The 13446-nt window shown below is 62.9% G+C and overlaps 1 protein-coding gene across 5 annotated transcripts in view; it reads right to left on the bottom strand.

Annotated features, from left to right (window-relative positions):
• AGAP1 (ArfGAP with GTPase domain, ankyrin repeat and PH domain 1) overlaps nucleotides 1–13446 on the bottom strand; it is a 502434-nt gene that overhangs the window by 292515 nt on the left and 196473 nt on the right. For all 5 annotated transcript variants that reach the window (XM_056122103.1, XM_056122124.1, XM_056122116.1 and 2 more), the window contains exon 2: nucleotides 751–920. In XM_056122103.1, the coding sequence (XP_055978078.1) occupies nucleotides 751–913 (163 nt within the window). In that variant the 5' untranslated portion in view covers nucleotides 914–920. The remainder of the gene's footprint in view (nucleotides 1–750; nucleotides 921–13446) is intronic.

Below are 13446 nucleotides of genomic sequence, written 5' to 3'. Positions count from 1 at the left end.
TGGGGATCCTGGTGCATAGAAAACCAGCGCCAGACCTGCCCGGGGGCCCAGTGGTGCGGGAAGAAAAAAGCTCTGACCAGCCATGGCCGGGGTCCGGTTCCCATCCCACCTGGCCGCCCCTCTAGGGAGTCCCTGGCCAGGGCCGAGGGGACAACGCAAGGTGACAATCCAGGAACCCAGCTGGAGAGACGGGCACCACTGGCCGTCGGGGCGGAGAGGGAGCACGGGCCGGGAGCGGCCAGTCCCTTGGCCCTCCGGACCCAGCCCAGCAGAGAGAAAACGCCCGGCTGGGGCGGACGGGCCTTGGCACCTGGGCAGGTGAACCCGGGCTGGGGCAGGAGAGGGAGGCCGGCCCCTCCTGACCAGCTGATCAGCAGCGCCTGCCCTCCTGCCACCCGGGCGGCCGGACTTGGCCAAACAGCCTGGCCATCCGTAACACACAGCAGCGGCCGCGCTCAGCCGGGGACCCGGTCATCACCTGTCACGGGGGGCGCCCACCCCCGGCACCCGTGCAGCAGCTGCCCCGGGGCGTGGGCCGGGCGCAGGACGCGCCGGGGGCCCGGGGGCCACTTTCTCACGCGGTGGCGGCGTCCCCACGAGCCCGGCTCGCGCGCCCCGGGGGTCCACCCCGCGCGCGCGCGCGCACACACACACACACACACACACACACACACGCACGCACGTGTCCGCACCCCCGGCGCCCCCCGCGCGCGCGCACGCGCCCCCGTCCCCTCCGCGGGGCCCCGTCACCTTCGATGGCGATGACGTGCTCCCGGATCTGGTTCTGCAGCACCGGCTCCTCCACGCGCTCCAGCAGCTCGTAGATGGAGTAGATGTTGGGGTGGACCGACTCGAACCGCTGGATCTCGGCCCGGATGGCAGCCGAGTTGGCCAGCTGCTGCTGGTAGTTCATGGTGCAGGCGGCGCGCCCGCAGCGCCGCGCGCCCCCCGCCGCCGCCGCCGCCCCGCGCCCCGCGGCCCCCGGGGAGCGCCCCCAACTCCCACCCGCGGCCGGCGAAGAAAGGCGGCGCGGGCGGGCGGGCGGGCGGGCGCGGGCCGCGCGCTCAGTTCATGGCCCGGACGCGCGCGCGGCTCCGCGGGGCCCCCCGAGCGCGCCGCCGCCGCCGCCGCCGCCGCGGCCCGTCCGGCTCTTAGGCCATCCACGCGCCGCCGCCGCGGCCAGTGCCCGGGCCCGAGCGCGACCGTCCGGCCCGCCGCTGCGCCGCCCCGCGAGCGCGCGCGCGCCCGGGCCCACCCCCGCCCCGCGCCGGGACCGAGCCGGGACCGAGCCAGGCGCCTCGCCCGCCCGAACGCCCGAACGCCGCCGCCGCCGCCGCCGCCGAGCCCGCTCCGAGCGCCCGGCCGGCCCCCGCCCGCCCCGGCACGCAGCGCAGCGCAGCGCCCCCGGCCCGGCCCCGCCTCCGCCCGCGCCCCGCCCGCCCCGCGCCGGATCCGGCCCCGCGCCCGCCCCGCCGCGCGCCCGGCACCCTGGGACTTGTAGTCCGCGCCGCGCAGGGCGCCCGGCCGGCCGCGAGGGAGGGCGCGGGGACCCGGACGGGGACGGGGAGGGCGGGGACCGGGACGGGCGCGCTCGATCGGGGGGATGGGGAGGGCGCGCGGGGACGGGCTGGAGGCCGGGGAGGGCGCGCGGGGCCGGGGATGGGCGGGAGGATGGGGAGGGCGCGCGGCGACCGGGACGGGGACGGGCGGAAGGCCGGGGACGGGCGCGCGGGGCCGGGGATGGGCGCGCGGGGACGGGCGAGAGTTCCGGGGAGGGCGCGCGGGGACGGGGACGGGCGCGAGAGGCCGGGGGACCTGGCAGGGCGCGGGCGGCCGAGGGGGCGGGTCAGGAAACGTGCCGGGGGTCGGGGAGGGCGCGCGAGGCAACGGGGGGGAACCGGGGAGGGCGCCGGGGGTCCGGGACCAAGCGCGGGAGGCCGGGGAGGGCGCTCGGGGGACGCTGGGGGCGCGGGAGAGAGCGCGGGGGTGGGGGTGGCGGGAGGGCGCGCGGGGGCCCGAGGAGGAGGACTCGCGGGGCCCTGGGAGGGCGCGCGGGGAGTCGGGAGCCCCGAGGGTCTGGGGGGGGTGCGGGCGGGCGGCTGCCCCCCTGAAACCCGGACCCCGGCTCGACGGGGTGCGACCCCGCCTGCGTTTTGTTGGTTTTCCTCGCCGGCTCCCGCGTGCTGCTTGGTTAACTTTCTGCCTCTTCCCTACCGCCCCCCCCCAAAAAAAAACGGAGCGTGCGCGGCTCCTCTTCCCCTTCACGGGATGCTCCCTGCGGGCGAGGGGCGCGGGGGTCCGGGATCGCCCCCTCCGCGGGCGCGGTGAGGCCGGGCCCTGCCGCCGCCCTCCCTTCTGCCCTCAGTTTCCTCTCGGGGCTGGCCAGGGCCGCAGCGTCCCGAGCGCGCCTCCCGCCCCGCGTGCGCCCCGGCCGGCTCCATCTCCACCGCGGGGAGGCCCGGGCGCTCCTCCCGCCGGCGTGGCCGGACGCACTGCAGCAGCCGCAGCAGCGTGCCGAGAGCCGGACATGGGCGAACGTTGGAAACGCGCCGATCCCGGGGCTGATCGGAGGCCGGAGGGGCGGGGGGGGGGGGGGGGGGTCTGGCGGGTGCGTAGTGGCCAGTTCCGCCTCCACCGTGGCCCCTCCGAGTGGTTTTGTGGAACGGAAGCCCATGGTGTCCCCTCCTACCGCCTGGATCCCACGTGGCCCCGGCGAGGCTGATGTACGCACCCAAGGGCCCTCCTGGGGTACCTGTGCCCACCTCTTCATCCTGGGCCTTGACTCACTTTGGTGAGCTCATCCTGCCATCCGAGTATGCTCTGGCACCCTAAGCCCCCCGGATACCCGAGATGTGGCCCCGTCCTCCCACCCAGGATGGCAGCTGCTGGAATTCCTTCCCGGTAGCTGGGGCCCTTCTCCTCACAGTGCGGTCAGCCGGCCCACCCCTCACTCCAAAGCGACACCCATGCCCCTGGTGACCGCCTATAAGCCCTGCAGTTTGTCTAGCTCTGAACCCGGAGGGGCTCCTCTGGCCCCGGAGCCCTTCTCATCCTTTTCTCTTCCTTTTTCTCATCCCCTGGGTTTTCCTTTTCACCTCCTGCTGGGATTTTTATATTTGCTTGGTTTGGGGGTGGGGGTCACACCCAGGGTTGATCAGGGCCTCCCTCTGGCTCAGGGCTCTCACCTCAGAAATCATTCGGGGCAGCTGGGGATAAAACCCGGGTTGGCCACTGGCGCGGCAAGCATGCCCCCTGTGCCCCCTCGCCGGCCCTGCTGCTGGGTCCTTGCAGGTCACATGGGCAGTGAACGCCTCCCTCATGCCCTCCCCGTGGCCCGAGTTCCCCAGGCTGACCGTCCCGCACCCACGTGCTCCTGAGTTAAACTGCCCATTTCTGAGCATGCTGTCAGCATCCTGGGCCAGGGACGCTGCTGTCCCGAGCAGTTTTTGGGAGTTGGGGTGTCTCCAGTGTGTGTGTGTGTGTGTGTGTGTGTGTGTGTGTGTGTGTGTGTGTGCAGATAGGCACTGCAGAGGGTCCCTGACCCACTGGGGTCTGGGAGAGATGCTTCATGGGTCAGCCCAGGGTTCAGGGGCAAGTGTCAGTGCAGGCCCCCTCCCGGGATCGACTGCCCCATGCTTCAGCCACACTCACTGACCCCCTGGCCAGTCCTTCAGTAAAGCAGGAACCCTCTCACCTTGCTTTCCCCTTGGGGTTTTTCTCTTCCCGGGCCCCACGCCAAGCCCACCTTCTCCCCTGCACCTTGGCCACCCCTGCGCCAGCATTTCCTCTCTGACTTCCCCGCTGAGGCCCCGTGGGGCCAGACAAGCACTAACACGGGCAAAGCAATTACCTGGACTGCCGCCGACCCCAGGTCCCGGGCACCACTTGTGGACCCCCAAAAGCACAAAGAGTGAGCCCAAAGACACCCCCTCCTAATCCCCGATGCCTAGGACGGTGGCAGCTTAGGTGGTAAAAGGCCCTTTCTGTAATTCAGCTGAGACAGTGCTGGGCTGTGTGTGTGTGTGTGTGTGTGTGTGTGTGTGTGTGGCCGTGTGTGTGGCCCAAGGTCATCACAAGCCCCTTAGAGGAGGGGGCCGGAAGTGAGCCAAGAAGGCAGAGCTCAGGCCCAAAGGTCAGACTGTTAGTGAACCCAGGTTCAAGTGCTCCCCTCCGAGGCCAGATACTCAAGACCAAGAGCCAATGCCAGGAAAAAAGAGCTTATTGGGAGAATCGCAGCCTGGGGAGACAGCAGACTTGTGCCCCCCACTTAAACCCTCCCCTCCCTGATTGGGGTTGGGGGTCTCTGTCGGTTTGGGAAGTGAGTTGGAAGTTTCGGGTTGCGGGCAGGGCAGAAGGTCTGTCTGGAGGCTACCTGGGCTGGGTCCGTGGAGGATAACGGTCTGTTCAAGCAGGCAGCGCCCTTCCTCAGGGTCTGACGGTCACCTTAAGAGTGTTTTACGAGGGGCCGCTGCTGGCCCTGCCCAGGGAGAGGGGCGGCTTTGGCAGGGCAGGCGCTGGCCAAAGTGTTGTCAGAGGTACGTTCTCACCCCTCTAGCTGTACCTGGACCGGGTTCAGCATCCAGCACGCAGGTGAAAACAGTTGCTTAGGGTTCAGGGGTGGGACGGGAGGGGAGAGAGGGGTTAGAGGGAGAGAAGATGAAGCTTCCAGAGCTCGTTGGCTTACAGAACGGGGCCGGGAGTTGCAGAGGCCGGGGGACGCCATCAGCTGGCCTGGCCGCAGGAAGGACATTGAACCAAGGACTGGGAGTGGACACTGGGACGGGCGGAACCGTGCATGGTTCCCAAGCTTCCAGCAGGTTCCATAGAGCAATGCGGCACTTGCTCTGTGTCTGCCTTAGCACCCGACCCCGCCCTCACCTCCCGCGCCTTGGGGATTCTGTGTCCTGGGAGGACAGAAGCTCCCCAAAGGGAGGATTTTTCCACCCCCAGCACCTCGAAGAAGTGCCTGAATCACATCCGGTCCCCAACAACTCTGTGTCAAGGCTCTCTGCTTGACAATACTGTTTGTCCAAAGTTGTTTCGTGGCTGACTTCCCCGCCGCCGTGTTCTCATCTCCACGACAACCGCACCTGCTGTCTTCCCGTTCCTCTGGGGAATGCTTGTTTATTTAGGGGTCACGCCCAGCCCTGTCTGGGGACCAAACAGCACCCGGCTCCTTTCCCACTCTGCCTCCTGCCTTCCCCGCCAAGTGACCTTGTGGTGACCTTGAGCGCTCCCAGGTAATCCGGGAAGACGGGTGTGCAGCCTCTTGAGTGCGCGCGCGCACACACACACACACACACACACACACACACACACACACACCACACACCCCACACACCCCTCCACCATCTCCCTGGCCCTGCAGCGTGGAGTGAACGAGCCCGTCTCAGCTGGGCAGGGGCTCAGCTCATCACGGCAGGCTCCGTGCGGCTCCAATAAACGTTGGCTGGATTGAAATGAATGATTTTTCCGGCCCCGCGGGCCCCATCTCTCCTCAGTGTCTGCACCATAGTAGAATTATCTTAGGTGGACACAGCTGAGAATGCTGGTCCTTTCTTTTTGGGGGGAGGGGATTTTTTCTGCCACTCTGCAGCCGTCATTCCAGGCGGTGGGGGGGGCCAGGGAAGTGGAAGTGTGGTCACTGTCCCGTTCATTTATTCCCTGACTCCTGCTCTGTCCTCGGGCAGTGCGAGGTCACGAGGATGCAAAGATGAGGAGGACGATCCCTGTCATCAAGAATGATGGTTCGGGGGGCTGGAGAGAGAGCACAGCGGGTAGGGCATTTGTCTTGCACACAGCTGACCCGGGTTCGATTCCCAGCATCCCATGGGGTCCCCTGAGCACTGCCAGGAGTAATTCCTGAGTGCAGAGCCAAGAGTAACCCCTGAGCATCGCCGGGTGTGACCCAAAAAGAAAAAAAAAAAGAATGATGGTTCGGGGGCCGAAGCGTTAGGACGGCAGGGAGGGAGCTCACCTTGCAGGCAGCTGACCAAGGTTTCATCTCTGGCACCCCATAGGGTCCCCCAAGCAATACCAGGACGGACTCCTGAGTGCAGAGCCACCGCCAGGTGTGACCCCCAAACGAGAAACCGTTGAAGGGAGGGACCATCAAAGACATATCGAGGGGACGGTCAGTTAAGGATGGACCGTGGAGTCCACTGCTGAGCACAGACCAATGCACAGATGAGAAAAACAGGCCTGAGAGGGAGCGTGTGGGGGGGAGGGGGTCGTGGGGGCCACTCGCTCTCGGGCAGACTGGGGAGCGTGAGTCACCCGGGGAACTCGAATTCAAAGTGTGACTTAACCAGCAGTGCCGCCAGCGCGGCCCAGTTGCATCTTCCACAGAAATCACTTCGCAGGCGGGATTTAAACCCCAGGCACAGCCCTGGGTCCTCAGACACAGCCCACCGCTGCAGGGACGGCCAAGATGCTCACACCCAAACGTCTCTGAGAGTGCAAGAGGCCCGGAGTGCTCGAGGGACTTTGGGTCTGGGGTGCTTGTGCCCCGTCTTGGGAGCTGCTGGTCTCATCCTGTTACGGGTGTGTTTGGAGCCTGGTAGTGGGGTGCTTTGGGGGCTTCGGGTTCCTGGGGTGATGGGGTTGGGGGTTACTCCAGAACAGGAGAGGAAGAAGGGGAAAGCAGACTCCTTTCCCAGACCCGAGAAACTACAGCAGTGAAGGCACTGAGTCGGGTTCGATCCCTGGCATATGGTCCCCCGGGCACCAGGGATGCTCCCTGAGTACAGAGTGAGGGGTCAGTCCTGAGCACTGCTGGGTGTGGCCTTAACACCAAAATAAACGAAATTATGTAGCACTGTCCTCCCATTGTTCATCGATTTGCTCAAGCGGGCCCAGTAACATCTCCATTGTGAGACTTGTTGTTACTGTGTTTGGCATATGAATATGTCATGGGGAGCTTGCCAGGATTTGCCATGTGATCGAGATACTCTCAGTAGCGTGCCGGGCTCTCTGAGAGGGGCAGAGGAATCGAACCCGGGACAGCCGAGTCAGCCGCATGCAAGGCAAACGCCCTACTGCTTTGCTATCGCTCCAGCCCAAACTTTTTTTTTTTTAAACAAAACTATAACCAAAAAAAGAAAAATTCCCTGTGCAGCTTTCCCCGTGGACAGCATCTCCCCTCTGGAGAGAGGGCACGTGAGGAGTCCCTGTGGACCGCCCTGGTGGACTGTCACCTCCCATCCCTGTTACTCTGTGCTCTTCTGGCCCCACCAGCGAGACGGGCACTAATGACGTCATAGCTGGACGGCCAGGAGCCACAGCCAGGAACAAGCGGTCTCGCACTCAGCCTTCCCGACATTCCCGACGCCTGCTGACGGCTCCACGCCAAAGCCAGCTGCAGGCTGGGCTACGTCTCCACCCCCACAGCGGGTGGGCCACCCCCAGCCCCTCGCCTCTGACCCCCTAGCATCTCCCAGGAGGGACATTGTCCTCCCTGCCGGATCCATGTCCTGACCCACGGATGTACCGCGAGAACAGAAACCGTTCTGCGGTTCGCATTTTGGAGGGCGTAGCTCTCGCATGATGGGTCCAAGGTTCCAGAAGCCCCGGGTGCCAGGGCTGGGCCAGGCATTTTGGAGTCTGGACTCGAGTGCACACGGGTGTTCCTGAGCCGGGGGTCTCTGGAGGGGCCCCGTCCCTCTGGGACTGCCAGTTGTGCCCAGGCAGCGCCCCTCCTGTGACCGTGAACATGGCCGTGAACATTGGCCCCCGAGATGACCCACGTCGTGGCTTTAACCACACAGTGCAGATAGGGGTCCCACATGGGCCTCCCCAGGCCAGACTCGAGGTGTCCCGGGGCTCTGACATGGCCCCCTGTCCTGGCCCGTCCCGGCTTCTGAGGGCTGCCTGTTCTCCCTGACTCCCGGTCCCTTCTTCCTCCAGTGGCATCACCAAGGGAAGATGCTCTTTCTGGTATCACATCACCCTGCCCCGCACTTCATGGAGACCAGGGTGTCCCCTGGAGGGCCCGGGTGAGTCACCTGCTGTGAGGTGACCCCAGGGATCCCACTCCACCTGTATTAAAGGTCAGCTGTATTCAAGGTCAGGCCACCGTATGATTTAGAAATAAATGGAATTGAGACTTAGCTCCCTGTGCGATGCAGGGGTCAGGGAAGCGCCGTGTTAGGGTCACAGTTGTTCCGGGGGATTTGGCAGCTTTATTCAGGCAGGGAAGATGGCTTATCCCTTGGACGACGCAGTCTGAGTCTGAGCAGACCCTCTCCTGGCCTTCTGCCTGGCGTTCCCACGTCGCATCCGTTCCCGGTGGCCGTGACACGAAATGACCACAAATTTCGACTCTTGAAACAACGTTGGTTTATTCTGGATTATCCTGGAGATCAGAGTCTGAGTGGGCCTTGGGGAGCTGGTGGGGGTCAGCAGGGCTATGTTCCTCAGGGGAAGACTTTTCTTTTTTTCTTTTTCTTTTTTTTTTTTTTTAATGTAGGAGTACTGCTATTTATTCAGTCACTGATTCGGCTGATTGAATTTTGCATGAACTCCACCTTACTTTTTTTCCCCCCATTTTTTTGGCTTTTTGGATCACACCTCGCGATGCACAGGGGTTATTCCTGGCTCTGCACTCAGGAATTACTCCTGGTGGTGCTCAGGGGACCATATGGGATGCTGGGAATCGAACCCGGGTCGGCCACGTGCAAGGCAAACGCCCTACCCGCTGTGCTATCTCTCCAGCCCTTTTCCTCATTTTTTTTATGATTTTATTTATTGAATCACCGTGAGAGCAGTTAGGGGGAGACTCTGTTCTTGCCTCCACACCGCATTCCTCGAGTCCAACTCTCCTCCACCCTCAAAGCAGCCTCCACTCTCTGACTCTCTTGGAGGGCTCGTGTGGTACGCGGAACCCGCTGGAAAAGCCTGGGCTACTGCTCCGACCCTGCCAGTCTCTTGCTCCTCCTTTTTACAGCTTCCGGCCGCCGACCTGGGAGTCTCCAGACCATTGTCCTGGCCTCCACCGCGGCCGAGAAGCCCGCTGAGAGGCGGTTTGCATGTGTCACTGAAGTGCACCAGGAAACGCCGTGGTCTGTTTCCACACCACACGCGTTCAGAAGCAGATCAGCCTGCCATCAGCCCGCTGGAAAGAAAAAACGTAAACGCCGTCCTCCGTTTCCTCTCCCACTACGGTCTTAAAGGCCGTCAATAAAACGCCCAGGGTGGTGTGTTTTATTGACAGGCCTCAATGATAGTAGTAAAAGCAGGGGACCCTGCCGGAGGAAGACAGTTTCCCGCGTGCGTCAATGTTTCTGATGTATGGGCGTGTGTCCGTCTTTCTAGGATGAGCTGCCTGTCCGCCGACTGCCATCACTCTACTGATGACCTCTCACCAACCTAAACACGGGTCAGCTGCCGACTCTGATCCTGTCCCCAGGTGGTCACCAGCACTGCCAGGAAGGACCCTTGGAGCAGAGTTGGGAGTAAGCTCGGAGAGCCTGGATGTGCACCCTCCCCCACAAGAGAGAAGGAAAATGAGTAGGTGGGGGCAGAAGTGAAACTGGGCAGCGGGGCCCTTGCCCTGCGTGTGTGAGACCCTGGGTTCCCTCCCTGAACTGCAGAATAACAACAACAAGAACCCGGATAGCAGGAAGTCCTAACGACACCTTCTGAATCACGGTCACGGTCCTCCCGTCATTCATCGATTTGCTCGAGCAGGCCCAGTAACGTCTCCATCATGAGACTTGTTGTTACTGTGTTTGGCATCTCGAATACGTCACGGGGAGCCTGCCAGGCTCTGCCGTGCGGGTAAGATACTCTCGGTAGCTTGCCGGGCTCTCCAAGAGGGGCGGAGGAATCGAACCCGGCTCGGCCGGTCTGGCTGTGCGCAAGGCAAACGCCCTACCACTGTGCTATATAATATATATATATATATTTTATATTATATATAAGGCATGCGACCGACACCTTCTGAAATGCACTAGAAATCTGGGCATCGACCGATGAGCACTGGCAGGCGTGAGCACTCCCAGGGGTGACCCCCAGATCCCTGAGGACTTCTGCTGAGGCCCCACAAAAGTGGCGGGCACCCCTGGTGGGCAGACCTGAGACTCCTTGAGTACCCCCCCCCACACACACACCCCACACACACTCATCCTTGAGCCTTTCCCAGGGAAAATCACAGGGCAACCTGGCCCAGGAAATCACCTCCCTCAGAAATGGGCCACTCTGTCCTTAGGGGACCCCTTCCTGACACACTGAATTGTCATGGTGGACCCCCTCCCCTCCGAGTCACCCTAAAACCTTGGCGTTCCATGCAGTTCCCTTTCACTGACCCAGAGCAGCTCCTGGGTCAGTGAAAGGGAAGCTCTGGTCCCCCCATGCCCCTCCCCCGGGGGTCTGGAGGGGCCCGGCAGCCCCCAGCAGAGGGCTGCAGGATACCCCCCCCCTGCAGAAGGCAGCCCCCCACAACTCCGGACGTTCCCACAGAGCAACTGCTGATTCATGAAGCAAAGTCGCTTCACGCTCCTGCCCACACCCCTCCCCCATCATCTACCTGCTCCCCACCCGGTCCCGTGCTTAGGGCTGGGGGCGGGGAGCCGCCACCACGGGCACCTGACCTTGGGCGCGCCGTGCTCCCTCTCCTGCTCGCCCGGATGTTTATGGTGACACGCGTCGGAGGAGCTGTTCCTCCCGGGCCCAGGCGCAAAAAGCCTCATCATTCCGAGCCTGCGAATTCTCCTCTCCTCAAGTGGGAGATGAATTGGCTTCCATGTTCTGCATCTGATTGGGAGGCGGGGCGCAGGCACGTTGCTTTGGCTGGGGAACAAATTAGACATTGAGAAATCAGATGCAAATGAGGAAGTTTGCAGACACTTTTTGAAATGATATAATCGTCCCCGGGATCCCGTGTAAACCAAGTAATGATGGAGAACGGCGGTCCTATTGAGGCAGGGATGGGGCGATTTCCCTGGTGTTTACCAACAACCGTCTTTGTTCTCCCTGGTTTGATTGCCTTGGGCGAAGCTGCCCTGCGCTGAGTCGCTGAGTCTCTGAGTCTAGTCTGCTCCCAGGCCTCTGGGGGGTTTTGTGACCCTTTCAGTCTCATACATTTGGGGACCTTCTCCTCCTAATAAGCCTTCTGATCTCAGACAGTGGACAAGCAACCCAAGTGCCCAAGTGGGGTGCTTTTCTGGTCTTCAATTTTCTTTTTTTTTTTTTTTTTTTTTGCTTTTTGGGTCACACTGAGCGATGCACAGGGGTTATTCCTATTCCTGGCTCTGCACTCAGGAGTTACTCCTGGCGGTGCTCAGGGGACCATATGGGATGCTGGGAATCGAACCCGGGTTGGCCGCGTGCAAGGCAAACGCCCTCCCCACTGTGCTATCGCTCAGGCCCCTGGTCTTCAATTTTCATCGGGTTTCCAAATATGGATTCCCAATAGCATAGCGGGGAGGGTGTTTGCCTTGCACGCGGCCGACCCGGGTTCGATTCCCAGCATCCCATATGGTCCCCTGAGCACCGCCAGGGGTAATTCCTGAGCACAGAGCCAGGAGTAACCCCTGTGCATTGCCGGGTGTGACCCAAAAAGCAAAAAAATATATATATAGATTCCGTTGAAATATTTATGGGATCATCAGTGAGTACCTGGCCGACGCCTTTTCGCTAATTCAAATGTCTAAGACTTAGTGTGCCTTAGTGTGTCCATCCACCCAGGAGGGGAGGGTCACAGGGAGACGGGGACTGGGCCGCGCACAGTGGTGGGGCACTCAAACCCCCCATTTCTGCGAGGAAGCGCACGTGGGCTCCATTCCCAGCGCAGTGTTCGTCTGCTTGAGTTCCTGGCAGCGGCGTCTGTCTCTCTCTGCGTGCTCAGATGTCCCTGGTGACAGCGGCCGAGCAGTGCGATGTGCATCTGAATCCAGGTGCGACTGTGTGGCTGCCCGCACCCGCCGGCTTGGGCTCTTTGTGGGCGCTGTGCAGGGCTTGCCCGCATGCCCTGGTTCCCACTAGCCTGGGTGCGAGCCGGGAGCATGTGCAGTGGGGAGGGCATGTGCCAGGCTGCTATCCAGGGCCACTTGGCACCTGGCACCCGCTCCGGCTTTCCAAAGGCACCTGCAGAACACAAGCACCTTTGGGTGGACCCGGAAGCCTCTGCTGGGGTCTGCCTTCTCGTCTTTGAACAAGGGGCTGAGGCTGGAAGCACTCTGGCGAGGGTCTCTCGGGAGATGGGGAGGTCACGGTCACGGTCCTACATCGGGTCCCCTCGCTGCCCCGCTCCCCTGGGCCAGGGTCCACCTTGGAGGGAGCCACCAAGCACGCCAGCATCTCCTCCGCAGTCCAGGATGGAGCGAGCAGGGACATGGGGGGGGGGGGGTGCTGCCCACAGGCACCAGCCCCAAGCTGGACCTCAGCCCCCCAGCTGGACTCTGGATCCCAACTGGAGCCTGGACCTTTCAGCTGGCCCCTGAACTCCCAAGCTGAACTCTGGACTCCCCCAAAACTGGCCCCTAACCCCCCCAGCTGGCCCCTGGAGCCCACAGATGGACTTTGGAACCTACAGCTGGTCCCTGAACCTCCCAGCTGGACTCTGGACCCCCCTCCCCAGGTGGCCTCTGAACACGCCCGCAGCTGGCCCCTAAATCTGCACAGCTGGCCTATGAACCCCACGATGCTGCACTTCCAGACACTTCGGGGAGCCACCGGCCTGGTGAGGCGCCAGCTGGACGTCCACTTCCAGGTCAGTGCCGGCCTCTGCCACCCCACAGCTGTGGTGCCACAAAGCAGATGCTGGAAGCTTCTGGATAAGCACATGATCCCTGCTCCCGTCCTGACCTTGCTTTGGGGCACGGGGACCCTCCATCTGCTGCCTGCCCCTCCCCACACACGGGGCTCGGGAGTTCAGAGTCAGAGATAGGTCAAAGATCAAGGGAATGGGTCAAAGGTCAGGTCCCAGGAGTGCCAACCGAGTCTCCAGGCTTGAATCCCGACTCTCCCAGGGGCACTGGGTGACCCAGCGGTCCATGACCTTCAGGCCGGGGCTTCCTCCACTGTAACCCGGCCCTGTCCCCCGTGTCGGGGTGCTGTCCCCCGGACCCTGTTAGTAGCACCAGTCACACCCCTGGTCTTCCTGTCCCCATCACCATGCCTGGGCCTGCGCCCGGGTGCCTGGTGCTCGTGGTCCTTGACTGAGGTTCTGGGCGCTGCCCCACTTAGCAAGCATGCTGCCCCATCATGTATGAGGTGCTCCAGGGTCTAACCAAGGTCTCACGCCTGCGCATGCCCGGCTCTGAGTCTTTATTCCTATATTTCAGGGGAGCCTCGCAAGAAGCCGCCAGGCCACTCCTGGGGACACTCAACCCTGCAGTTGGCCCGACCTGACCAGCTCAGTGCAGGGGCCCGGATCCAGCGATGCCCGGGCCCAGGGGAGCTGGGGGCTCTCCAGGTGTCACTCCTGGCCCTGTGCTTGGGGGGCCC

The sequence above is a fragment of the Sorex fumeus genome, unplaced genomic scaffold (genome assembly GCF_029834395.1).
Source record: "Sorex fumeus unplaced genomic scaffold, SorFum_2.1 ptg000005l, whole genome shotgun sequence".
Lineage (NCBI taxonomy): Eukaryota > Metazoa > Chordata > Mammalia > Eulipotyphla > Soricidae > Sorex > Sorex fumeus.
This window is presented reverse-complemented; position numbering and strand designations above follow the sequence as displayed.